At 37.4% G+C, this 27,833-nt stretch overlaps 1 protein-coding gene across 1 annotated transcript; it reads left to right on the top strand.

Annotated features, from left to right (window-relative positions):
• The first annotated feature begins 6,982 nt into the window (after nucleotides 1-6,982).
• LOC580480 (armadillo repeat-containing protein 2) lies at nucleotides 6,983-27,642 on the top strand. The gene is made up of 17 exons (XM_030995231.1): nucleotides 6,983-7,290; nucleotides 8,376-8,448; nucleotides 9,150-9,306; nucleotides 9,853-10,087; nucleotides 10,651-10,739; nucleotides 11,375-11,473; nucleotides 11,806-11,993; nucleotides 15,215-15,317; nucleotides 16,650-16,822; nucleotides 17,398-17,591; nucleotides 18,576-18,816; nucleotides 19,486-19,645; nucleotides 20,298-20,420; nucleotides 20,881-20,994; nucleotides 22,134-22,266; nucleotides 22,804-22,964; nucleotides 23,501-27,642. The coding sequence occupies exons 1-17, from the start codon at nucleotides 7,061-7,063 to the stop codon at nucleotides 23,686-23,688; spliced, it is 2,661 nt and encodes an 886-aa protein (XP_030851091.1). The 5' UTR covers nucleotides 6,983-7,060; the 3' UTR covers nucleotides 23,689-27,642.
• The last annotated feature ends 191 nt before the right edge of the window (nucleotides 27,643-27,833 follow it).

The raw sequence follows: 27,833 nt of genomic DNA, 5'->3' as shown, positions 1-27,833 counted from the left end.
TCTGGCTAACCCATAGAACCCATTGGGCAGGTGTAAGGTACATGTAGAAGAAAAAATATGCCCCTCCCTCCTTCGTGCCTCCATAGCAATGCTAGTCCCCAAAAGGTATGCTGTGGGAATTTGGATCCGACACTGCCCCTTGCCCCCATTGTGGCCCCCGCCCTCTCCATCCAGTGACAACTTAAGCCTCCCTCCTCAAAAAGCACCCTGAAATATTTGGAAACCTGGATCCACCTCATCTTTACAGATTCACACAAAGTGCAATGTTCGAAAAAAGAGTGCAACCTACCCACCTTATTTTGCCTCGCGCACAAACCATAGCCCCTAACCTCCGAAAAAGATAAAAGGTGGAAAAAGGCTGCATTCCAGAGCACCATTGCTTCTAAATAGAGGTTCACTCCAAGTGCAACATCCTGTTTATCAATTTCACCGTAACCCCCGCCCCCATTATGCCCCTAATATACGACGCAATTTTCATAAAGGCCGTGAACTTCTAAATCCACTACCCAAGTACTACATGTCTCTATCGATAAGGTTCCCAGGGGGCATACGCCCATCATGTATGCCCCTATCTCACTGTGAGACCTTGATCTGTCACAAAATCCGAAGAGATAGATGAAGAAAATTACATCTAAGTATGTACTTTAAATCGTTCTTTGAATACTTCGTTTACTTTTAACGTAATCGAATAATTTATTACACGATCTCATAGCTTGCTAAAAACACATAGTAAATTGAATAGCCTTTCACTTCACATGTAGAAAAGTGTGTACAATGACATGATTCTGATTTATGTAGGCAATATATAGCCTTTTCGATAGCGTGATAGTATACTTTTTCCTTAAACAAGTTATTCGTCTAAATTGCTTCTCTATTTACAGGAACCCAGGAGGCGGGAGGAGGCGAAATTCAGCAATGAAGCTGCGTATATTGTATGCAGTTAAGCTGAACCCAATGGCCGTGATGATGATATGTCTATTAAGCGCTTTTGGTATTATTACTTGGCGAGTTGCAATCTGTATGTTCAACTGCTCCAATAAACTACTTCCTCCGGCATTCTATAACCGTTTAGTTATAAACAACACACTATATTCTTATCCGACACGAAACTCTCAGAACTTTCATTAAAAAATGGCTAATTGCGCATAAATCTCTTCGACACCATGGATCTGACCTATGAAATAGTCTCCCAACTACTGTTAAATCATGTACTACTGTATATTCTGTCAATGCTGCCACGAAGCCTAAATTATTATCAGCATACAAGTCATAATATCCATATTATTCTTATTATTATTATTTAATTAGTGCTACATACACAGGCAATCACAAACAATCACTCATACACTCTTTTTTGTTTGTATTGTTGTTGTAGATCAGCATTGAATGACGAGCCATTATTATGCTGAAACTGAACACGATTGCTCCTTTAAGGGCCATTTTAAGAGCGTTGGGCGTTAGCTATAACGAAATGTCTAACATTACAATGACATTACACAATAGTAAATTAATTTCTATAGACATTAAAATAGGCATTAAAATAGGGTATTACAATTGTTCTTTAATAAGTGGATGCCTTGAATATCTTTTCAATCATGTTTTAGATGGCTGTCTTTTGTTGATTAATAGGTAGATGTATTTGAGCAGTTAACAATTATTATTATTATTATATTTTACTATTCTATAGAATTTTCAAATATTGAATTATTGGCAGACTTCATCAAGTAATCGCTGCATAATCATTTAAGTACCTCAACTAATGAACAATGTCAAAATCTTTTGACAATCAAACAATTAAGATTATTCTATTTCCTTCTCTCTATCAATGTTGAGAGAAGTCAATTCTAATAAGGACAAACGAGTATTTGAAACCCTCTTCTTAACAATTTATTATAATTACTCGACGTCGTGCTATGAGCGTGCGCTTCCTAACAGGATTATCATAGCATACGTCACGTCGCATAAAAGAACTCATCATTAATTTAGGGTCATAAGGGTCGCGCACTTACACGAAATGATCTCGTTCATCAATCTAAATGTGGATAATCACAATTGATATTTTTACAGTAAACCCTCCCCCATGCGCTATTCTACACATCGCATAATCGTGTTCAATCATAACAGATTCGTATCAATACTAAGTGATCGGTTCAGGCTTCTAAGTACTTTTCTGAAATAGGGGCTTAATAGGAACGTTTGATTCGTGGGTTTGCGTGCTTAACCTTTGTTTTTAGGTATTGGTCGCAGCATTCCCCCCTCTTATTTTGACATTAAATTGGCTGTCTCAAATCATTAAATGAAACGAATGTCTTCAACCCATTACGGGTAAAGTTGGAGGTAATTATTTGAATTTTGATCTTCCAAAATCAGTAGATGAAAGGTAATTGCTGAGGGGAATGGCTAAGCATGTCATCCTAACATTTGAATTATAGTAAAAACCGATATTTTTCAATAGGTTCTGGGTCCCTCTTGAAAAAGAAGAAGATATTAACATCATTTCGCACATGCAATAAACCCGAATTATGTCAACATCAAACGTGAAACCGAATTGTCATTGACATTCGGAGTTGGATCTTTTTTATGTCAAAATTTGAAAAAGCAATAAATCAACGGACAAACGAACAAACAAACACACAATCATTCCTTCCGAAAACAAATTACAGACTGCTCAGTAACTCTTTTCCACCATCCATAGATAACATTCAAGATCCCGACTTATTCAAGGCTCATGTGCAACAACATTTTCAATAGTATTATTTGTATTATTTCATGCTCCCCAGGGAGTGGAGAATGTACATAATATTCCTGTAAAGAGCTTATAGAGACATTGTTAATGTATAGAGCATTGTATAAAACCAAAATATTATTTATTTATGATGAACCTTGGTTTTCACAAACAAAATTATTCATGCATCCGAGCGCGACTAACGCTTATTATTATTTTACGATCGTTATTCTATACCAGAAATGTGTATTAGATGATGAATTATTGGAGTATAATAGTCTGTCACACTGTATCAGTTCGCCAACCACGTCATGTATTTTTATTCCATCACCTGAAGTGTTATATTTGATTGTTTCTAGGCTTATATAAACCGGATTATAATTGATATAGCCATTCATTAGTGTTATTAGTCCGCTGCGGGTTGTTTGTTGTGAGCTTGAAGACAATTGATTTGATTATTAGTTCGAAAGAAATTAGTAATTTAGAATGAAAACTATGTAATCGTGTGTTTGCCAAGAGGAAAATAAGGTTTTAATCAAGATAATGAGTGCCAACAAAAGAGATTCGATCGGAAGTTTATGTTTCATGTATTTGTACCGTGAAAGCAAATTGGATTTTTACTATTACTAGTAAGAAATAATAATTATGTAATCATGCGGTTTGTAAGAGGGAAATGTGGATTTAATCAGAAAAGCTAGTGCTAACAAAGGCGATTTGATGGGAAATTTACGTTTCATGCATGTAGGCCTATAGTTTTATTATAAAAGCAAACGGAACACATCGCGTGCCTGCTTTTCTTATCACCAATGTCTGCTTGTTTTGTATCCATCCCCTCCCCCTCTCTACCATCCCCCTCCCCTCCCCTCTCTCTCTCTCTCTCTCTCTCTCTCTCTCTCTCGCTCTCTCACTTTCTGTATCTTTCTCTCTCTCTCTCTCTCTCCGAGCTCTCTCTCTCTCTCTGATCCCTTTCCCCCTAATGTCGCCGACGCCTATCGGTTCCTGATTTATAGGCCTAGTCACCCATCCCTTCTTTATATTTGCAGCCCCACGCCCTTGAATCCGCCTATCTATGACAATCATCACCATCATAATCATTAATTATAGTATTATTATTATTATCATTATTATTATAAGAGAGTTATTATGATTAATAGTAGTAGTAGTAGTAGTAATATTATTATTATTATTATTATTATTATTATTATTATTATTAGTAGTAGTAGTAGTAGTAGTAGTAGTAGTAGTAGTAGTATAGTACTGTATAAGTAGCATAGCAGTTATAGTAGGATATCTAGTATGCCTTTTTTTCGTTGTTATTCTTTCATCTTTTGGTACCAATCATCTCTATATTGTTATTATTAATGTTACCAATATTATTATCATAATTTTTGTTCTAATAATTACCATTATTATCATTGTTATTATTATCAATATATATATTGTGCTAATTAAAATTATTATTATTATTAGGGTTAACTCGCCAGTGTAATTGGCTGATTGCTCCGTACAAATTCTAAGAGAAAAGTAGTTACCCATCATTCGTATCTTCGTATAACAACATATCTGTGAATTAAAATGCACCTTATAACTGTATTGTATTCTAATTTTGTTTAAACTATAAAAAAAAAAAAAAAAAAAAAAAACACACGCACGCATGTATAGTTACCAATGTTACATAAACATTCAGGACGAGCAATGTTTTTCATCCGACCCTTCATTTTCGCTTTTTATCTCAGGAATATTAGCTTTACTTTAGAAACTATCATCACTCGCATACGTCAAATTACACAATTTATTGGCGGATCTAATTGAGTATTAGAAAAATAGGTAAGACAGAAGAAAACACAAATATTATTACCCCCCGGCAGTTATCTCGGCGCAATTGCACAAAATGGGCCTGTAGCCTCCACGATGCCTAACACATTTTGTTATTATTATTATTATTATTTTCATCTAACTGGTAATAACTTTACGCTTTCATTAGGTCTGCTAAACGTTACATTGTCTGTATTTATTATAGTCGTGAGTATTAAAACTTATCCAAAAGATTAGTTGTACATAATTGTTACACACCAACAAAAATTTCGGATATTTTATTATTTCGTTTTTCTTTGGAGTAGCAGCCAACTAGCTCTGCATTGAGCAAAGAAGTCGAGCGCCATCTGCGTTAATTGATAGCATAATTGAGTTTGCCAATTCCGTTGTGGCCGCTGTCAAGGTGAAAAGGGACGCTACATTTTTGGCCGAAAAACAAGCTAGAAAATGTACTTTTAATCCCATATCTTTATGAGGATTTGGTTTAGACATCTTTATGTGAGTGTATTTCTTCTTTCAGTACATTATCATGACCATGCCACCTTGTGAATTCCTTAATTATGTAACAAATAGGCCTCGTTTAGCAGATCGATTTCGAGTGATTTATTTTTGTGTTATTGTTGGTAGGTTAATATTGTTCAGTCCCACACATGAAATACTGTGTTGCAACTTTCTATACTCGATCAAAGACAATAACGACAAGGGGCATGGGGGGGGGGGGGCATGAAAACAGAATATGTGAGCTGCTCCTCCTAAGATTTTATTGTTTGGTAGCCACTGGTGTCATAAGCCGTTCATCAAGGAAGAACGTCAAAATATTGATGGTTTACCTGATCAGTCCAAATGAAATTCAATAAAAAATAAAAATCAAGTCTCGTTGATGACAGTTGATGTGCTGATGTCGTGATAAGACATGCTGCCTGACATGTGGGTTATGGTGATCAGTGTGATGATGATTATGATGACTATGTTGATGACAATGATGATGAGGATAATGACAACGGCCGACGGTGATGAAGATGATGTTGAACAATTCTGGTGGTATAGGGGTCTATATGAATATGTAATACTAATAATGACGATGCGCACAGCTTGCCAGGAATGAAAATAATGAAATGTTTCCCTACTGCCCCTTCATCAATTATTGTCTAAATAGTGAGTGAGTCTTCCAGAGAAAGCAAGGATACTCTATATCTTTGAATTAACTTCAAATTTAGACTTTTTTAATTTGTTGAAGGAGAAATGATTATAAAACAAAGTTCTTTAAAGCACTTTTCCACAAAATCCCAACCTTGAGTCTTGACTTAAGACATAATGACAAATACATGCCTAAAGGCTAAGCTTCACATGTCTCGCACACAGGTTTTTAGGGAATATTCAAGGATGTTTTGAACAATATATTCAGATTTCATGTGAAAATGGTAACAAGTATTTTTTTCTTCTCTTGATATACAGTATATGAATATAGTTGAGGGAAAATGTACATGTAGTTATTAAACATCTCTTTACCACTCCCACCAGGCTATCGTTTCAAAATTTCACTTGATGTCCACTTTGCAATGGTGATTCTACTTTAAATGTTGTGTGTATGTTTTTGTTTTTTTGCACAGTCACATGCATACATGTATTGGTAGCTGGTATTGATATACTTTGAAAATCAACAATAGGATAAACCTTATTTCTATAAAAAAATTATTCAAGAAATATTGGTCACAAATTTGTTTGAAAACAGTATTTTATATGGCAGAGAATGCATCATAGAGCATGTACTGTAAGAACCCTAGAGCCTGCAAGCAAGCCCTTTACCAAGTCACAACTGACTTTGCGCTTCAATCACATCATTCATACACCTTCCAAGTTGCAATTTTACATGTTTGAATTTTTGCTCGTGGTCCAGCTTGATGGAACCTCCAAACGACTAGAGAAGTGTAACGAGAGTGATATCCACTACTATTATTATCTCATTATCTCACACAGATCTTCAAAATGGATTTTTCCAAGAGACGTTAATACCCGTGCAGTAATCTTTTTCCAATATATTGTGTAATCACATAATGTGCATCAATATTATCGCTCTAAAACTGTCCACTCTTCTTGTTTTGAAAGTTTTTTTTTCTTCAATCATATTGTTTTCAGACTGAAGGGATGATTTATCAGCTTTAGCAAATCATTAGAAACATGTTGAAGGTCCAACTGCACAAAATGTCTACATGTAGCTAGGCATCTTATCTAACAGTGCATCAATAGAATCGCCATCAAACTGTCCACTATTCTAGTTTTGAAAGTTGTTTTTTTCAATCATATTATTTTCAGACTGAAGGGATGATTTATCAGCTTTAGCAAATCATCAGGAACATGTTGAAACTCCAACTGCACAAAAGGCCTACACGTAGCTAGGCATCTTATACAACGGCTATCGGGTGACGGACCTTAATTAACATTCTCAGTCGGTAGGACCACTCCAGCACAAAGCACTGAGATAGCGAAAGAGTTTTCCCTCTTTGCCGATGAACATTCAAGATGGCAGGAATGAGTGGAAGTAGAAGGGCAGCCCGCAAGAAAGCCGAAGACAAGGCTTTCTATGAGAAGCAGACCAACAAGGAATCCAGTGCTGACATCATCGCTGATGCCAGGGCGGCCTTGAGAACCGTTCGGACCACGCGACCTTTCACCCCAAGAGAGGACAAGAGGACGTTGTTCAGCGGAAGCACCACCAGGGCGCCAACTGAGCGGCCTCCTTCTGCATTCAGGTAAGTTTGAAGTTCCACAATTCCTGTTTATATTTAGGATACAGAGAAGTAAAAAGCTTCTTTTGCATCTACTGTACTGTGTAAAAAATTGACATGAATTACAAAAAATACAGCAATGGACCACATCAGGTAGTTACTGCCCAAGTCTACGGTCTGTTTCCTTTTGTAATACTCCACTTTCTCTTGCTATCTTGCTATAAATAATGATTTTGACAAAACATTCACTTTCATGTCTTGCTTTAATTAATCATATTCAAATACATTTTTTAATACTGTCTATGATTTTCTTTTTACAGTACATTTTTTAAGAGACTGCAAAGCAAAGAGAAGTTCATTCTTGCTTGCCGTCAGTACATGTATGATGTATGCCTCAGCAATCCTTAATTTCACAGTTGACACTGACAGGAATTGCCAATAACCTTCTTTGACTTTAGTCCCATGACTTGTTGGTCTTAATACCATACATGCACCCTTTCTAACATGAAAAAAGGCTTAATGGACAAATTCTTAGATCTCTGCATGGATTACAAGCTTTTGTATCTCTTAAAATAGACTGTGATTGACACCTTGCAATCATTCATTAACAGTTCATGAATGAAAGAGATTAATCTTCCCTTCCTTTTATCTCACTATATTCCTATACCCGAGTGCATAATGCTTTACAGACACCCTCCATTCATTGAAGAGCTTCCCATTGTGTTTTATATTGGGTGTGAAGGTCCTCTTTATAACACATTGATAACCTTTCAAGCGTGACTCAAGTCAAGGAACATCTTTGATCGATGTGTGTGTTCATTAGAAGTTTCTCTTTTGAGTGCTTTTAAAGAGATTTTGGTAAATCAAGAGAAATCTGGCAAACCCAAGAGTATCATGATCAACTATTGAACTTTAGGCCAATATATTGTTCGACCCTGGCAAAATGATCATGGTTTATCATCAAGGAGGTTTCTTTAAAAGTGTCCCTCAAACATCTATTTCCCTGACTTGCACACATTTGCAGCAGTTGTCTGATAGCACAAGACTTACTCTATAGAAAGTCTTTGTATAAATGTAGTGTATGTATCATTTCCTTTTTTGCTTTCCAGTTTGGGTTCAAGGCACTTTGATGGACCTGATTCTAGACCTCCGTCAGGATCCAGACTCTCACCTCTGGATCATGTAAGAACTCTTAAATTATTCAATTTTAAAAATCTTTGACTTCTGTTATTGCTGATTGTAGCTCTTGTTTGTTATCATCTATGTTATCAATTGTTTACATACAGTACTTTTTTTTTTTGGGGGGGGGGGGATTGTATCCATTTAATCACGTTGTGTTAATTTAGTAAATGCAGGTTTTAACCTTACTGTGCCCTCAGATGTACAATCATAGATTTATGAAAGAAATGTTTTGATTTCACTTTTCATCTGGATACAAATACTGGTCCATGAAAATGTAATAATATTTATGAACCTGTTAAATTTCAAGAAGGTACATAGACTTTTGTTGTATAGAAAGCAACACTAATTCATTTTTTGGGAAATACATACCAATACCAATTTCACCTAAAATGCCATTTTAAAGGATAACATTATTCCATGTTACTGTCAATCCTGATACATTCAGTGAAAACTCGTTATAACGAGGTCATTGGGAACCTTGGTTATAACCTTGTTATATCAGGGTAAGAAATAAAAGAATATAAAGAGCTTGGACCAGCAAAACCACCTTGTTATAACATCATATACCTTGTTATATCATATCTTATTATAATGAGGTTCCACTGTACATCTATGAAGAAGGGAAATAAAAAGTTTTTAACTAAGCATTTATAAAATAATAATTTCTAATCCAACCACACTTCCTCCATATTTTCATGTAGAAACCGTCACCACCACCATCGCTCAAAAAGATCTCTATAGATGACCACTGTCCAAAACTGCCCAAGCCGCCCACCATTGACCCAAAACGGGGAGGTTCGGGTCAGAGGAGAGCTCGTCCAAAGCTGCTTAGTGCCCTAAGTCAGGATGGAAGTGCCAGTAAGTGAATTCAATTATCTTGTTCACGTAGGATGCGGTTTAATGCAGGGTTTTGTTTTTGTTTTTTGTAAAGCATACTTCAGTGTACTGTTTGTATTTTAATTTCTAAATCTAATTACACACAGATAAGTGAGTTTTGTAGGGCCATAGTTCCGCACAGCTTTTTATTTTATCCACACTTGCCATTTATTTAGTTTTTATCAACAAAAAACGCAGCTGTTTACTGTAGTAAATGTGAACAAACCTTGAATGTAATGCTGACCAAGAGAGGTCATATGATATCACAAGTTGCTAAACTTGTGAATAATGCTGAGTGCCATATTCCATAGTGTTACAATATGGTTGTCACGAGATAATGAGAATTCTGTCACAATTTTAGTTAATGGTATTGGAAGGAAACATAAGTATTTCTCATCTCAGATTCTTTATGCCTCTTGTCAATATTTTACATTCAAACCCTTGTCATCTCGTTAACACTATCAAATTAAGTCTAAAATCAATTCAAATGAGACTAAACCTGGACCACATCTCTTCTCACCTTCCTAGTCCAAGTCCTACCCAAGCCTATGGAGCGGAAGAACTCCGCCCCCAAGACGACCAGTGCGGGGAAAGAGAGAAGGGTGCAGAGTGGTCCCAAGGAGCGCACCAAGCACCTCCTGGATGACGGGGATGTAGACGCAGGAACTGGAGACGAGGGGTTGACACGCCCGTCCCCTGACAGTGGGGTACCCAGGGTGAGGTCGGCAGATAGCATCCAGACCAGTAGTACGAGTAGCAGTCGGTAAGTTTCTTGATTTTACCTTAGGTTTGAGTCTAATTTACCGCATGTCATTGTAAACATCGGTTCAAAGACTGCTCAAATACTCAGCCATAGAATGTAGAAGTTGGTGACTTTTGTGACCAGAATGACTTTAATGGCTCCTGGATGTAATTCTTGATAAAGATGTGTACTTTAGATCAAAGTAAAGTGTATAGAGATCAAATGAGATCATGTTGGATTGGAATGGGATCTTTTTAATGATCGCCATTACATTATCTTTTTAAGAGAAATTATTAAATCTCCACATATTGTTACATGTATATCCATATACTTCTAATCGAGGAGTTTAAACCAATAAATTAAAAAACCTCTAAACCCAACAAATAATACCCATGAAGTTTACAGCAAATGATTTCAACAGTTGATTTGTTTCATTCTATGTTTGTTATTGGGTAGTGTCACCTTTGTAGGATTTAAAGGTATAGAATCTCATTAAAAAGATGACATTACAAAAGATGAAAAGTATTCAAAAACACGATTATGTTCCGCCTGACTCAACGACTTTCTCACGTTTTTTCCTTAAGGGCTTCAACCGGTAGCACAGGTAGTACCAGCACAGAGCGATCAGAAAGTGGCTACTCTAGTGATAGGCATTCAGCAAGCAGCAGATCTGGTGAGTCTAAGTAATGCATCAAGATTGTCTAAATGAATGCGAGAATCAGTTTTTCCTCCTCGCATCAGCAACATTGATATTTTCATTTGACCATACCAATCCTCTTGCAGTGTAGCGGTTTTGAAAAAAAATTGGTGGCCAGGAATATCCATACTGTTTAAGAAAGTACTTCTTTAGTCCAGGGCCCTGTCTTACAAGAGTTGCGATTGATCCAAATTAATCGCAAGTATTGATATTTTAAGGGAGAATAGTGTGGCCTTGACTGAATATATTTAGGTTGCCAATTTTGAACAGTTCCAGTTGTTAGTGCGCCTTTTCCACTGGATAAAAAGATGCCTTCCATGATTCAGTTATAATAATAATGCAGATTCTGCAGTAATGTCTGGTCACTCTGCTAAAATGCATGATCTTGTCATTTTTGTGATTCAAGTGAAAAAATAACAATATGTCATCTTATGTCAATTGGTAAACATCAAACAACATTATTTGAATTTAAATGATTTGTGAACAGAAATGCTGGTGACAGTGTATCTGGTATCATGAGGGTGATAGTGCCCTATAAAAGACCTCAAATTGGACTTTAGTTATCTGATATTTTTTGTAGCATCTCATTTCCTTCTTTAATTTGCCTCTAGGGAGTGGTGGAAAAAGGGAAGACGAAACACCGGAGGAGGCCCTCTACTGGAACGAGAGAGTCAGTCCCATCTTGGAGAAATTAGCATCATTATCTAAAGGTGAGTATAGTTTCAAAAACTCATTCATGAAAACCATAATGCAGAAATAGTGTTTTGATGTAGTTTGTTTTCCCCTTTCATTTAGGACAGTATAGCAAAATATATGTATAAGGTGTCACCCTTTGGATACGGGTCAATTTTGGTATAACATGAATCTTCCAACTAATTGGTAAAAGCATAGATACATTGAATAAACATGTACAAGATCTTTTCATATCTTATGAATGCTTAATGTGGAATTTTCAAGAGAGGGTATGGCATGATCTGCTAAATAGGGAAATCTCTGTTCTATCTTTTACTCTTTTCTCGGTTTGTTCTCCCATCACCTGCAGTCAAACTAGACCAAGAGGGAGTCCTAGGAGCCTGTGGTCTGTGCAATGATCTATACAGCACTCTAGAAGCCCGAGACATGTTAGGTCGAGGGGCCAAGAGAAGATCTTCAGCCCTCAAGACAGTCTTCAAACTCCTAGACCAGTCAGATCCAGGGTTACTCCTCAAGGCATCCAAAATAGTACTAGCTGTGAGTATCAACATTTAATCTTGATTAGACTAGATAGTAGTGGTGGTTATTTTTACCTGACTGCTGAGAAAGCATAAATACTTGTTAGGCAGCAACCAGACGGCCGACGGCTTTCGGTCCTCTTCGTTGGACCAGATATGAAAATGTATTTGAATATTCATCAGACTTTTTCAAATGCATTCAGCATTGGTGATCGGGGGAAGACTCGGTAGTCTTACATGTTATTGGTTCTACTTGTGTACCATATTAGGGTTTGTTAAAAGTTGTAATCAGACTGATGGATGTTCAGTACAATCATTTAAGTCCCAAGACTTCTATGTTCAACAAGGGTTACAGTTATTATTCAGTAGACCACTAGCATATAATACTTTCAAGGTAAGGTTATTATTTAATCAAGTAAACCCATTCATTTCGATTTTGGTATTACATCCACTTTTAATAGACTGTATCAGGGTTCTTGTTAATAGCCGGCAACCGGCTATTTTTTCCGGCTGTAACGGCAATCGTAGCCGGCTGTAAGCCTCTCCAAAAAAAAATAATAATAATACAAAAATCACATCATATTCGGTCAAGTCGCTATCTCAAATTTCTGTTATCACAAGCTTCACGAAGACACGCTTTCATAGCGCGGGGTTGTGAAAACGGTCGTAAAGAAATGAGATGAAACGTCTCCGAAACGATCGTAAAATAAAACCCTATTAAATATGGACTTGCGGCGCGGCGCACGCGGGGGCAGAGCTATCTAGTATATGCCCAGTGCGCCAGAGCCAAGCGCAGGCCGGCAAGCTAGCTTACGCAAGAAAAGCGCGCGTTGTGAGCCGAGCTGAGCTAGCTGAGTGAATTTACAGGGTTCGTACGGGTCAGGGAATTTCTGGAAAGTCAGGGAATTTACAAATGTATTTTCCAGAAGCAAAAAGTCAGGGAAAGTCAGGGAATTCGTCCATTTCTTCTGGAAAGTCAGGGAAATTTTTTTTTTCTTCAAGATGTTAAAAGGGCATTTAATTTGTCTTGTGAACAAAGGAAAATACATTTTGTAAAATCTGTGGTTCACAGGACCTTCTTCGTAATAAATTACACGCAATATCTTTAGGACCTACTAGTGTGTCTTTCATACATGTATGCAAGATGTTTGTGTGCGTAAATGACTTGCATTGACAGTTGCGGTGCGTGTTGCCGGTGTGTGTACATGCACGAATGCTGCATGCACGCTGTACGATTACTTTTTGATCGGGCTTGTGCATTGATTTTTATTAAAAATTTGAATGAAGGTGTTTTACCCCGGGGTTATACCACAGAATATTCATTAAACAATAAATTAAATGTAAATAACTATGCATCAGGAGCCACTCGTGTTTTATTAAGAACCCCTTTAAAAATCGTGTTGCTCTTTACTCGAATATCGCAACCCTGAATCGCATTTGATTCCACATTTGACGTCCATTGTGCGAGTGCGAGCATACAGCCAGCTCCAGTAGTTAACTAGCCTAGCCTCGTGGTTGCTGCTTTCCCCAACGTCCGCAATTAAGGCACACTTTTTTCCGTCAGCAAAATATCGAAAGTCGGGAGTGCGCCTTATATAGTCAGGAACAGGCCGGGCGATATTTGAGTCCTCAAATGCTACTTTTTAGTGGTTTTCAAAAATCTCTGTGTCTCAACATGAATTACATAATGCAAATAAAGAATAGGATCTACTATTTGAAGTTAAACTACGTTCCTAATTGGAAGGGAAGAGAGTTTTTTGTCTTCAGTTTTTTTTTTCAGTCTCGATAAATTATGCCCCGTCGCATGGCACTTTGCCGGCCGAAGCTCTCCCGTGTCTTCAGCTCACTTACACAGGGGATAACGAATCACCACGCGAACACTAGCCTGTCCACAATTCTGTTTGGACTCGGGGGTCAAAAATTCTGTCATCTTTAGTTTTAAAAACAACGTTGTTACTGGGTCTAACTTATTTCACAAGCACTACAACTGTGCCTCGTAATAAAATGAAAGTATTTTCGAACACTGTCACTGAAATAAGAGCCGATCTGATGTTAACAAAAAGACCAATGTTGGCTTTTTTTTTGGTGGCTTTTTGTTAACCAGATCAGATCGCGTCTTATATCAGTGTTCAAAAAATACTTTCACTTTCATTATACGAGGCAAATTGAGGTGCTTTTGAACTAAGTTAGACCTTGGTCTAGTAACAATGTTGTTTTTAAACTAAAGATGACAGATTTTTTGTTTTCAGATTTTTTTTCAGATTTTTTTTCAGATTTTTTTTTTTTTTTTTTTTTTTTTTGGGGGGGGGAATCTTCGAAATGAGGGTGCGCCTTATAGTTTAGTGATTTGCTTCCTAGTATTGCGATGATGTTTAGTTGTACGCTTTAAATTAAGACATGTTCATCATTGAAAATGGTCATGGAAATTTACATTAACCTGCTCTGGAAAGTCATGGAAAGTCATGGAATTTTAAAAATGTGTAAGTGTACGAACCCTGAATAATGGAGCATTTTCATTTCATATTGTATATCATATGAAAAGTAAGTTATTCAGCCAAAATATTCATGATCTTTATCATTAAACTATGGCTCATACAGTGTGGTCATATCTTCAAAAATAAGGCTAAGATAGCACCAGAGAGCATCTAAAACCCTAAAGCTTCCAGGGCCCTTGGGCGGGCCCTGGACCCCGGCCGCAAGGGACTTCGCGCTTCGCGCTCGTGATGTGCGCTATGCGCACAGAGATTTTTCTTTTGCAATTTTAGTAGCCTCCTGTAAATCATAAATAGCCTGCTATCAGAAAAATTAACAAGAACCCTGCTGTATTCTAATTTATTTAAGACCTATAATTGTACAATTTAAGGAGAAATACAAAGAAAACAATGTATTATTCCGATACACATACCGGTAGTCTAGCAAGCAGACCTTTTGAATGAGGTCCTATTCAAATATAGAAGTTGATGATGATCCACAGCACTTGTATGGCGCCATGTATCTGTTTCAAACATTCAAAGGCGCCCGCTCCTCCAATAGTCATGGACTACACATTTGCTTGAAAAGATAGGTTTTGAGGCCTGACTTAAAGCTTTCTAGCTTGTCAGTGTCAGGAAGAATAGGAGGGAGGGAGTTCAAGAGGCGTGGGATAACTGAAGAGAAGGCACGGTCACCATACTATTATCTGTCGTGAATGCACATTTTTCTTTCTTGGATGAATTAAGAGTAATCTTCTTCTCTTTGTAGCTTGATGTAACTGGCAGTAATCTCAAGGCTCTGTGTAGACTTCTCTTCAAACTCAGTCGCGATGAGAAGAATGATTCTCTGTTTCTTGATAAGAACTTATTAGGTGAGTACTATAAACCCTCTCATCACCTAAACATATGACACATGTCATGTATGTGTAAATTGAATGGTGGTGGTTATTTTACCTGACTGCTAATTAAGAAAGCATAAATGCTTGTAAGTAAGCAACCAGACGGCAGATGGATTTAGGTCCTCTCCTAGGGACCTGGTAACGAGGACTAATGCCTTACCAAAGGGCACTAGCGCATCGTCTTGGTTTCGAACCTGGGTCACCGGATTACAAGACCACTGCTCTACCGACTGAGCTATCACGCCTCCTCATTGTACAATATGTTAAGGGGTGATGGGAGATGACAAAAGCTTATATGAATATAAAGTAGTTGCATTTGATTTAGCATCTTCAAAATGGAAAACAGATTCTCAATCCTCTGTTAGAGTTTGGGTTTTATTGTATATTAGATTTGGGTAAGCTTAGATGAAGGGGCACACAAGATTCAAGACCTAAATTGTTTACGGTGACTATGGGCACCGGACTGTCGATCACAAGGTCCACGGTTCGAGTCCCGCTGCAGCACTAATGTCTAATTAACAAAATTAATATTATTACTCCAGACTTAAAGGGATCCGGTAACTTTCTCTCAAATTCTGAAACAAAATTCTGGATTTAGCTCATGATGCAATGAAAATTATAAACCTTTAGGTCAGTCAGGAACCCCATGACTTTTACAAGCCGATCGCCTGTCTGATTATCAAGATATTTATGATTGTAATTACAAATTTTGAAAACCGTTCGCCTGACGGTTTTCATGACACTACAGTCTATTGGGGGAAACGAGTATGGTAAAACCGGTCACTCAAAGAATTTTACTTTTTTGACGCACTTCTTGATCATTTTGAAGCGCAATTTTTTTAAGGCTTCAATATTACACCATATCACAGACACTGATAACACATAGGGCCGTGTATCTCAGATTTAACATTGTTAAACGATCCCTTTAAGGACAATTACCACATGGCAATATATGTCTGTACAACTACCTCTTTGGTAGTTGTCTGAGGGTTAATTAGGCTAAATTTGTCAGAGGGCAGTTTCACAGGTTGAAGAAAGGGGGGGGGGGAGGGGTGAAGGGGAGGGGGGGGGGGGAGGCGTTGAAGTCCACCGGGTAGATAAATTTTGATCACTTGCCAGTCTTTTCTGTGATGGAACCCTGCATGCTAAAAACAGAAATCCATATTCTGATAGATAACGGGCCATACTCAAAATATATAAAGGAAACTTTTTTACAGGTTTATATTGTTTGCATTTCAATCTGTGAAAGATCAACCTTACCTAGTATTTTACATAACTTATTACGCTTTATTTCTTTCTTTGCAGATTTGATCGTGACATTAATTGCAAAGACGGACTACATATCAAACTGCGAGGCTCTCGTGTACTGTGTAGGAGGTCTGAAGTGTCTGTCTGCTAACACAGAGCTCAATAAAGTCCTGTCTGAGAAGGGGCTCATTGAAGCCTTCGGACGGATCCTCAAGTCGGTCAATGCATCGGTGAGACTATAAACTATAATTGATCGATTTATTGTACAATGTTGTTTTACATAAATCTGTGGAGATTGTACATATTGTACTGTTGATTTATGTCATGGGAGCTTACATGGTACAATGCCCCTGTTTTCCCACTTTTTTTCTTTCCGTTAAGTAATTATATCCATTCAAACTGTTGTGTCTTTTTATTCTATCTCTATGTGAATGAAACAATAATCCAGTTACTATTGTTTTTCTTCCTACTACTTAAAGCTCTGCCATCTTGTAATTATGAATATATTATGTTAAATGCTTTCTCCATATGAACGTTTGCGTGTGTAGGTGGGGTGTGGTTGGGGGCAGGGGGCCAGGTTCCATACTCAGTGTTGATACATGTCTATAGTACCCAATCGATTACACAAGATAAATATAATTCATATACTGCAATTTTGTATTGACTTTTAAATATCAGTGTTCGATTGGATTCTCTTTTTTGATTGGGGGGGGGCATTAATATGCAGCATCTCTGTTACATATCAAGTGTGTTTGTGCTTTTCATTTCATTTATAAATTGATGATTGTTTCTTTAATTCTTACAGACTTCATCAGAGTCCCGGAGCAAGAACGTCTCCAACCTTTTGCTTCAGATTGTGGGGACCCTTCGTCACCTTGCGGACAGGAGTGAGAACAGACATGACTTCTTGGCCAACAAAGTCATCAACCATCTATGTGGCATCATGGAGCTGTTCACATCAGATGGCGATCTCATGATGCATGTCTCAAGGATATTAAGGTATAGCCATTTCATATCACTCCAAAAAATTGTTTAGATCATTATGCAGTAGAACTTGGGAGATTGTGAGTTGGTCTAGCGGCATGTTCACTTGGTCAACTCTCTGTCTTCGCCTACAAGCTGACTCAGGCGACCCCCGGTTCGAAACTGAGTCGTGTCTTTCGGATGATGATGTTAAAGGTCGGTCCCCAGACGGAAATAATGATATCTGATTGATACACGTCTGTAAAAACCCAATTACCCACACACTTGTTAGTATGAACAGTGTTTTCATTTTTAAAATGTGGATTATGTAGATGCAAGTTTTCTTGATACAGTCAAACCTGCTTTAGTGACCACCTGTCTACAAAGACCACCTGTCTACAAAGGCCACATTTGTTGTTTCCCTTGAAAATGGATTTTCATTGAATCATGTAATTAAGGAACCTGTCTACAAAGACCACCTGTCTACAGAGGCCACTTTTTGTGTTTCCCTTGGGTGGTCGCTATAGACAGGTTTGACTGTACATGCAAGTAATTCTTTTTTTGCAGAAGAGTGCCCCACGAAAGACTTGTACCCCTTGAACTCTGCCTTGAAATTAATATTAGAAACAGCTAATAGAAAAGTGATCCGACACCTTGAGATGTACATACTTGTTTCTTGTTCTGCACAGTAAAATGACACTTAACGACCGACACCCCACGGCTTTCCAGTCACTGCTAGCCCTCATCAATAAACCTCATGACAGGAATGATAAAAGGAACATTAAAATGAAAAGAATAAAGCAAATATTTTAATATAATGAACATTATTTGTTGTTCTTGTACAGTAAACTGACCCTGAACAATGACTGTACTGCAGTCCTGGCTGAGCACCCTACAGCCTTCCAGTCACTCCAAGCCCTCATCAACAAGCACCCCGACAGAATCAATGAACAGAATCATTGAAATGAAGAGAATGAACTGAAACATTGAAATGAAATTCTTATTATTTGTTCTCCACAGTAAACTGACCCTGAACAACGACTGTACAGCTGTTCTAGCTGAGCACCCTACAGCCTTCCAGTCACTTCTAGCCCTTATCAACAAGCACCCTGACAGAAATGATCTTGTGGTCAGGGTGGGCTTTGTCCTGGGTAACCTGACTGCGAGGAACGATGACTGCCGCTACTGCCTCTTCAACACAGAGGGTGCCATGGAGGTGCTGCAGGGTTCCATCAGGAGATACTTGGCTAAGGATCTTAGGGTGAGTACTGTTCAAATTCACTGTGGTCATAGCAGTTTCCGCTAGAGGAACTTGTACTCTGCTTGAGGGGAACTCAACCCTCGTATCAAGTTGCTTTTGATAATAGCAGAATATCATAGAAGGATACATGCGAATGATTGTCTTCTTTGTCAGCCATATGGCGCAAAACAATCTTGAAATTAATTATTTTGTTTTAAAAAAAATGATGGATGTTTTCATTTGTTCTTTACAAGATCTGTCCACTGCTGTTAATGACGTTTGTGCACCTTTCCTACTTAGCCTGACGGCTTCGTACTATACTCTGTAGATGCATACAGCCTCAATCAAAGTCTAGATACATGTAGATCACATAAGGAACTCATTTGCATGTATTATCTGTGTATTTTAATGTATTTTAATATATTGGTTGGTTGTGCATTTTTTTTGTTTACCTGACTGCTAAGAAGGCATGTGCTAGTAAGTAAGCAACCAGGGGACCAAAGGCTTTAAGTCCTCTCTGAGGGACTTGGTAATGAGGATTGATGCCTTACCAAAGGGCACTAGCGCATCAACTTGGTTTCAAACCAGGGACCTCTCGGTTACAAGACCATTGCTCTACCACTGAACCATCATGCCTCCTTCAATATTAATATGTTTTGTCTACATTTCCTGTTCGATGATCAATTGTAGGAGAGTATGAAAGAGTCTGGTGATGCGAAGCAGGACAACACAACAGAAGATGTTCTTATCAAGCTGATCCGTGTCGTGGCTAACCTCTCCATCAATCCAGACATTGGACCTCTTATAGCAGCCAATGAGACGTGTGTGGATCTTCTCATGCAGGTTCTAGGTGAGGATATATACATACCTTCATACTCATCTTCATGATTATCTTCATACTTATCCATGTACTCTTAACTTGCCCGATCTTGGAATGCTTGTAGAAGTTGTTAGATTGAACAAGTTCTAACAAATGATGACCTGGTTGTGCATTGTGGTGTTTTTCCATTCGGCTTTAAAAAAAAAGTTGTTGTATTGCCCTTTGCAACCGATCTATAGCCTGCTTTTATTAAAGTTTTTTTTTTTAAAACCGTTTGTTTAGAAAAAAAATGTTTAATGAATAAAAAAATATGTATTTAAGCATTCAAAACCAAAAATATCAGCCAAAAAGGGGACAAAATAGGCCTTATTGCGATACAAATTGTGATCTCAAAACTATGTTTCATTCATTTCTCTTATCTCTCTCTCTCTCTCTCTCTCTCATTACACAATACTAGGACATATGCTACTTTCCCTTCATACATTCCTTTGGTATATTACATAGTCTGCATATGCAAAGCAATACTTTGGCCTGTATGTATTGCAAAATACCATCATCATACATTGTCATACTCTTTCTCACTCTCTTTCTGCATCCATTTTATCTCTCCATTCCCTTTCTCTTTTCAATTTTGTTTCTCTTCCCAGTGGTTATCAAATTTTCTTTTGTGTTTTATCCACAGAATCCAAAGACATAAGTCAGAATGAGGAGTTGGTCCTGAACGCATTGATCACCATCAACAATCTATCATTCTATGACATCATCAATAGTGCCATAGTAGAGAGACAGATTCAGATAGCAAGATGTGAGTATATGTAGTACATATGATTGGTTCAATGATTGATATTACTTTACCTGAGTGAATAGATTAGCAGATATTATCATACATAGTTTCAATTCTCTTCAAGACTACTTTATTTAAAAAGAAAAGGAAAGATAATAAGAGATAAATGAAGATGAAAGATACCATTGCAAAACGGGTAATGGACCAAAGAAGGGGAGATATAAGATGCTAGCATTATATGATATACAAAAATATTATTGAATAGAATTGTCATTGATTAATCTTGGATTAGACATATTCAAGAAAAATGATACTATAGCCTAGAATAAAAGCGTAAGGTGACCATGGTCATGGCCATGTATGATCTTATGTTTTCATCGGCAAGACAAATCAAAGATTTCATATATCTCACTGTATAAATTTGTTAATTACAAGATACATGTATTTGGTAATAATGTTACTCTTTTTTTTTTTTTTTCAGTATTACTGAAGCAGTTAGTAACTGATCATCATGAAGGGATGATAGAAGCATCTAGGGTCTTTGGAAATCTCTCCAGGTCTATTGATATACGCAACTTTTTGACTGCCAAAAAGGGTGAGTTTCAGTAATTTATGTAGAATTTTGTAACTTGCTGAGAGATGTGTTTGCTTACAATTCTAGATTTCACTAGAATAACAAATCCAGTAGAACTCTGATATTGCAATTCCTGTTGCGATTGTTTTTCACGTATTCTATTTATCTCTCTTTCTCTCACCCTGCTCCCACCCCTTTCTCCATCTCTTTTGATATTTCCTCATCTGTCCTCTATTATACTCCCCCTCTCTGTCTCTCTCTCTGTCTCTCTCTCTCTCTCTCTCCAGTTCAGTTCAGTTTATTCTTTCTCTGTTTCTCTTTCTCTCTCTCTTTTTCTCTCTCTCTCTCTTTCCTCTCTCTCTCTCTCTCTCTCTCTCTCTCTATTTTCCTCTGTCTGTCTCTCTGTCTTTCTCTCTCTTTCTCTCTTTGTTTTCTCTGTCTTTCTCTCTTCTTCTCTCAATCTCCCTCTCTGTCTTTCTCTCTTCTTCTCTCAATCTCCCTCTCTGTCTTTCTCTCTCTTTTTCTCTTTGTTTTCTCTGTCTTTCTCTCTTCTTCTCTCAATCTCCCTCTCTGTCTTTCTCTCTTCTTCTCTCAATCTCCCTCTCTGTATTTCTCTCTTCTTCTCTCAATCTCCCTCTCTGTCTTTGTCTCTCTTTTTCTCTTTGTTTTCTCTGTCTTTCTCTCTTCTTCTCTCAATCTCCCTCTCTGTCTTTCTCTCTCTTTTTCTCTTTGTTTTCTCTGTCTTTCTCTCTTTTTTTCTCAATCTCCCACTCTGTCTGTCTTGATCTTTCCACACCCATCCCTGTTTCTCACCCCTACCTCTCTTCCTCCTCTGTCCCTGACTCTGTTTTGGTGGATTTATCAATCAAAAAATACATTTATATGAAGAGCTTAATTCCAAAAGGAGCTAAATTCACTTTTGATGAAAATTGAGTTATTGATATCAGAACATTGTTCACTGTAGTACCTGTCTTACAACAAAATTATTTACTTAAATTTTGGGAGCAATTATGAAAAATTAACCTTCTAATATCACTTTTCCATAGACGCCTGTACAAAATCTGGTAAACCGTTTTTCTCTGAAGTTACACAAATGGATTTAGCTCCTTTTGGAATTATACTCTTCATTTTTTTTGTTTATCTCCCACTTAAATCAACAGTTGATGAGATGATGGTGACCCTACTAGACTCCGGTAACAGAGAGTTTGTCTATACATCGTGCGGTGTACTCATCAACCTAATGGCTGATGTGGATAGGAGGCCAATGCTCAAGAGAGAGGGTGGTGTCAGCAAGTAAGTCCATCCAATTTTCCTCATAACAAATTGCATTGAACCCATTTGATACTTTGATCTTCGTATAAACACATTTTCCATAGACTGAAGTATGAGTTCTCTGTCATTTGATGTTTGAAGTGTTATTGCAGGCACAGTCAATATTCACTAAATTACAACAGCACATGGTGACTATGTGAATATTACTACAACCTCTGTAGCAGAATGCAACTGTATTCTGCAATAGTTTTAAAATGTACTTTATTTCCCCTTTATTGTGATTGTGGTGAAAAATTGTTATTGCTACAAAAAAAAAAGAAAAAAAGTAACAAGCATTATACAGTGAAACATGTCAATAAAGACTACCCAAGATAGACAAGAAAAGTGGTCTTTATAGGCAGGTGATCTTTATCTACAGGTTCCTCTAGTACATGTTTCAATGAGAAACCATTTTCAAGGGAAACAAAAAATGTGGTCTCTGTAGACAGGTGGTCTTTCTATACAGGTGGTCGCTAAAGCAGGTTTGACTGTATTTCTTACAAAATGTTGTTATTTCAGATTGATAGATGTTTTACGAGACTTTGGGCGCAGTGACTGGCAGCTGGCTGGGATGGTGTGTATGACCCTGTGGAACTACAGTGAGAACATCCTCAACTCCAATGAGACGTTCGGAGAACAGGAGACGGGGGAATTCACAGAACTTCTTGTGGATTACCTTGGTAAGACAACAGAAATTGCTCAAGTTTCTACTGCTGTTTGTTGATACGTTGTTTGTTTGTGTTGAAGAAGCTAGTCTTCTGTACAATACGAGATTCACTGAGGGATTGTACAGTTTTCTTTCTTGACCTATTCCATTAAGTCCTACATAGATTGTTCTATTCCTGTGCTTAAATGTAATTTTGTGTATTTCTGATGACAAAAATCTTTCGAGTTGATCTCTCTTATTCTCATTCCTTTCTTTCTCTCTCTCTCCCTCTTTCTCTCTTTGTTTCTCTCTCTTTGTTTCTCTTTCTTTCTCTTTCTCTCTCTCTCTCTCTCTCTCCCACTCTCCCACTCTCCGTCTCACTCTCTCTGTGTGTCTCTTTCACTCTCTTCATGTCTGTCTGTCTGTCTGTCTCTATCTCTTCCTTTTGGATATGAGGGAGTGGCCTGGTATGTAGGTCCTGGTGGACTCAATGTAGGTTGTTCTATTCCACATAAAATGTTTGCAATTCTACTATCTTACGTAATCTCTGTCTTGTCTCTCCATACTCAGATGAAGAAGTGGCCCTCGAGGTTCCTGAGGATGCAGACTGGGACGCGGAGACCCAGCAGCTGATGAAGTCCTACTGGAAGACCGAGTTCTGTCCCGTCGCTTCACAGCTCCTGGACCGGATAGAACACCACCATTCAGACCTGATACCCATAGACTCGCCCTCCAACGTCGCAATGTCTTCATCATGAGAACTGCTGGCATCGTCTAGGGGTATTGTTGGGATCGCTAAAAATGTTCAGGTTTCTTAACTCTTTACTAGCTTTCGTCGACCAATAGAACATATCGGACTGCCACGGTTGACCTTTGTCACACATACAGTGTACATGTATATGCATCTTATAATCAAAACAGTGTGACAGTCTGGGGTTTCTATCCAAAGTGAATGAAGAGTTAAAAGATCACCTTGAAGACCAGAAAGTTTCTTGAATGGTTTGTTTAAAGGAAAGGTAGGGGGAACTTGCTCAAGATAGAAGACAGGAGCTATCTTTGAACAGAAGACATGGAGTAAACCAAAACTGGAAGACTTCACAAGAATTTTTCCTGATAGATTGAAAGTTTGGGAAATGCCTTTCTGATAGAGGGAGCGCTATGCCTGGACAGACTCTAGGTGCATGTGTCACTGTAAGGTACTGGATCGGAGCCCGGAAGCGTTGTAAGAAGTTGCTGATTGTTAAAACCCACTAACGGCAGTGAATGAGTGTCAGTAATCAGCCAACTAGCCACCTATTGCATGAGCAGAGGACCAATGCGCACTACACAATCTTACTACGATCCGATTTTAGATGAATTTGCTGTAGCATTTGATACCATCATTCAACATAAAATCATAGCTAAATCGGCTCAAGAGACCGGTAGTGTATTGTGTATGATTTAAAGCTGATTTGGCTGTTATTCCTAATAGAAGGGTTCAATGCACTAAAATTCTTTTCTTAGTACGGGGCCTTTCATTATTTAGAAGCTAAATCAGGAAGATGATGTTTGTTTAGTTTTCCTTGCTAAATTAAATTACCATTCTTTGAAAATTGGATTGTAGGAGGATCATGTAGTGTGCGGTTGGCTTTACACTCGCAAACATTTACTGTGGGGGAAATTGGCAATGGCATATACACGTAGGCCACACTTGATTGCAGTTCCTCATTATTCCTTTGTATCTCATCATTCTTAACAATTTTTGGGTAAACTGAGTGATGCAATTAGGAAAAAGCTCACTTTTTTCTTTTGGATTGACTTGCACATTTGGTGGAACACGAAGCACAGTTGCAAATTTTGATATCAAGTATACATACGTGTCGAATTGTGAAACGGCATGGCACATGTTGGTGACAACATTTTCACACAGTCTGTATGGATGACATAAGGCCTGATTATTTTGCACTGCATGTTCATAATGTATTTGCTTTTTAAAGAATTTGATTGATTGAAGTGGTATTTATTGTAGTCTTTATGTATTTCAAATGCAAGAAGCAAACGAACATGGCATTTTATAACACCTGCTTCCTTATGAGTTGTTATTTTGCAGTATTAAGACAGTTTGGTGTCTATCATGGATAAAAAGCTGATTATTTTTGCTGCACAAAAGTGAAATGCCCTACCATATTTCCACAGGTATTCTTTTTATTAATAATGTAAGATTTTGTTAATTTTCTGTGTCTTTTTTCGACTCGTCTGCAGATAATAATAATATCAATAAAAATATATATGTTATTTTGGATTGCTAAATAATCCAGTCTTGATATGGTGGACCCATGTTTTATTACTTATGTTAATCTCATATCTTCCAACCATTATGAAAGAAGAGAGGGGGATTCAATATGTCTCCACACAACCTGAATAAAGATATGCAGGTACGATTCAAATGCCTTGTCTTAGCTGAAAATCAGTATGCAGTAGACAAGTGTGGAAAATCATACTCTTTTCCCCCGTAGATTATGGTTTCCTCCTTCACTTCATTGGTTTCATAACACAATGTTACAGATATATTGCACCTTCCAAATTACATAATTCTGAGACGATTAAAATGTGAAGTGAGAGGTTCTTTTTGGAGGTGAAAAGCGAACTGAGTCACTGTAACCCTTGGGTCTGTCTTTATGGTAGAAGAGTTTTGGGGTGTGCAGGTGGATCACAACACCAAGGTATCCCCCTACTCTTATACCAATAGTGCACTGGGTTCTTAACGTGCAAAGGCGGTGACTCTCCTCTAACCGGGGCCTCCATTTAACATCCTATCCAAGGGACAGTGTTTTTCCACTGTAACACAGCCTGCATCTATGAAATGGGAGAGGTAAATAGCAAAATCGGTTTCTTCGAAATTGTAACAAAAGTTGTGATTACTTGGGTAAACTGTGCTTACTCTTCTTTTAAAGATTGCCCCTTTCCAAGTGTGATTTTAACACAATGAATGATGACATGAGTGAATAATGAAAAAATATTTGAAGTTCCTTCATAGAAAATTTGGTTAATTTTCTTCATCATTATTGCACATGATAGAATGCAGTATATTTCAGATGTATATATCATTGGTTGTGACTTTAAGCACTAAGGCTAAGTAACTTGCAAGTTTATGCATTGTATATATGAAATAGACTGCCCATTATCAAGATTTGTGAATATAAATATTATAACCGTGTGCAATGGCTTAACCAGTGTAAGCATTCTGGGGTTTGAGCTAACATTTATACAACCGGTAGGTAGAAATGAAAAGATTTTCATGCAAGCGTATTTACTGTACAGGTTTCTAGAAAAAAAATCAGAAAGCTTAGTATTTTTCGAACTACATATTTGTATTCTGTTTGAATGACTTCAGCTTATTTTTGTCTCTATTTATTGTAATGCTATCAGCAAGGCCCTTACTATAAGAACATGTTCAAATAGTGGATACTACATTTGAACGCCTATGAAGCAGTTTGTAACTTTTACAAATGAAATTATTCATGTTAAAGTTTGAATAAGCACTGTCGTTATGTGTTTAGTTGCATCAAGAGATTTTTAATGGTAAATAATGTGTGTGTGAGTTTGTTTTGCCAATATTTATTATTATTCATCTGAAATCTGAAGAACCTAACAAAGCTTTTTCTTCAGAAATACTGTCTTGTAAGTTGTAACACATTAACATAAAGTCTGCACATATCATTATTTTTCAAAAAAGGAAAAGAAAGAAACGCTTTGCCCAAAACTTAACTAATTAATTAATCATTGAATACTTTCTTTCTCCTTTATCTGTCTGTTCTTGGCGGAGGCATTTCTGTATTTTCTGTTTATCATTACACCTGTTCTCTACTACAAGTGTCTTGTTATCTAGATATCTTAAAGTCCACTGTCCTACTTGTAGCTACTTGCTCCCTCCATAGAAGAAGACAATGGACGATAACTGAATATGCATGTATAATTATGTAGAGATATATTGGAGAATCAGTTGATTTCAACTCTTGTAGTCTCTCTTTTATATGCCAATATTCAACAATAGAACATTGTCAATATGAGAGGGGATTAGGGTATGTATCAAATGGGTAGAGATTAGTGGGGATTAGATAGATAATCGCTCTTGATCCTTCATTCAATAGAGACATGATACAGGAAGGAACTGATTAGTTAGGCTCAGCTTTTCAGACAGTGATTTGAATGTCAATGACCTCTTGTGTTTAATACAAAATTACACTACATGACATGGTAGTGCTTGAACCTTGAGTAGTTTTACAAGTGTTAATTGCTGTTGTACCAGGAGGTACGGTACTTGACTTGTATCATTTTACACAGGGTTAACGCCCCTCTATCTGACTTCAACCAGATGATAATGTTATAGGTAATGTATATGTACAGATAATATTAAATGTTTGTAAATGCAGCTTTATAGTACTCAAAGAATTTTCAAAGGTTGCAAGTAATCCAGGTTTACAGCAGCTTGCAAATTGAACTTCACAGCACTAGATTTATTACAATTTTCACATTATATAGCCTTTGAGTACTGAACATTGTAACATCACTAAAATAAATAGAAAATGTATCTATATTATCATGTTTTGTGTGTGAGCTTGCCCACTTGTATAATAGGGAATGCATTGTGTCGCTTCTAATATGTAAATATTCTTGAATTTGTCAATCTCTTGTGAAATAAATACCGTCCAAAGTGAGGGGTAGAAAAGGAATTTGTTGTCATGGTTTTCTTTCATGGATGTATTGTTTTCCACTGTTCATCATTCCCACGAATCTTAAATCTCCATTTTTTTTCTTCTCCCCTCCCTGTTTCCCCTTGTCTATCTGTCTGCCTCTCTGTCTCTCTCTCTCTCTCTGTCTCTCTCTCTCTGTCTCTCTCTCTCTCTCTCTCTCGATCATTCCA

Source organism: Strongylocentrotus purpuratus, unplaced genomic scaffold, assembly GCF_000002235.5.
Source record: "Strongylocentrotus purpuratus isolate Spur 01 unplaced genomic scaffold, Spur_5.0 spur5_scaffold_21, whole genome shotgun sequence".
Taxonomy (NCBI): domain Eukaryota; kingdom Metazoa; phylum Echinodermata; class Echinoidea; order Camarodonta; family Strongylocentrotidae; genus Strongylocentrotus; species Strongylocentrotus purpuratus.
This window is presented reverse-complemented; position numbering and strand designations above follow the sequence as displayed.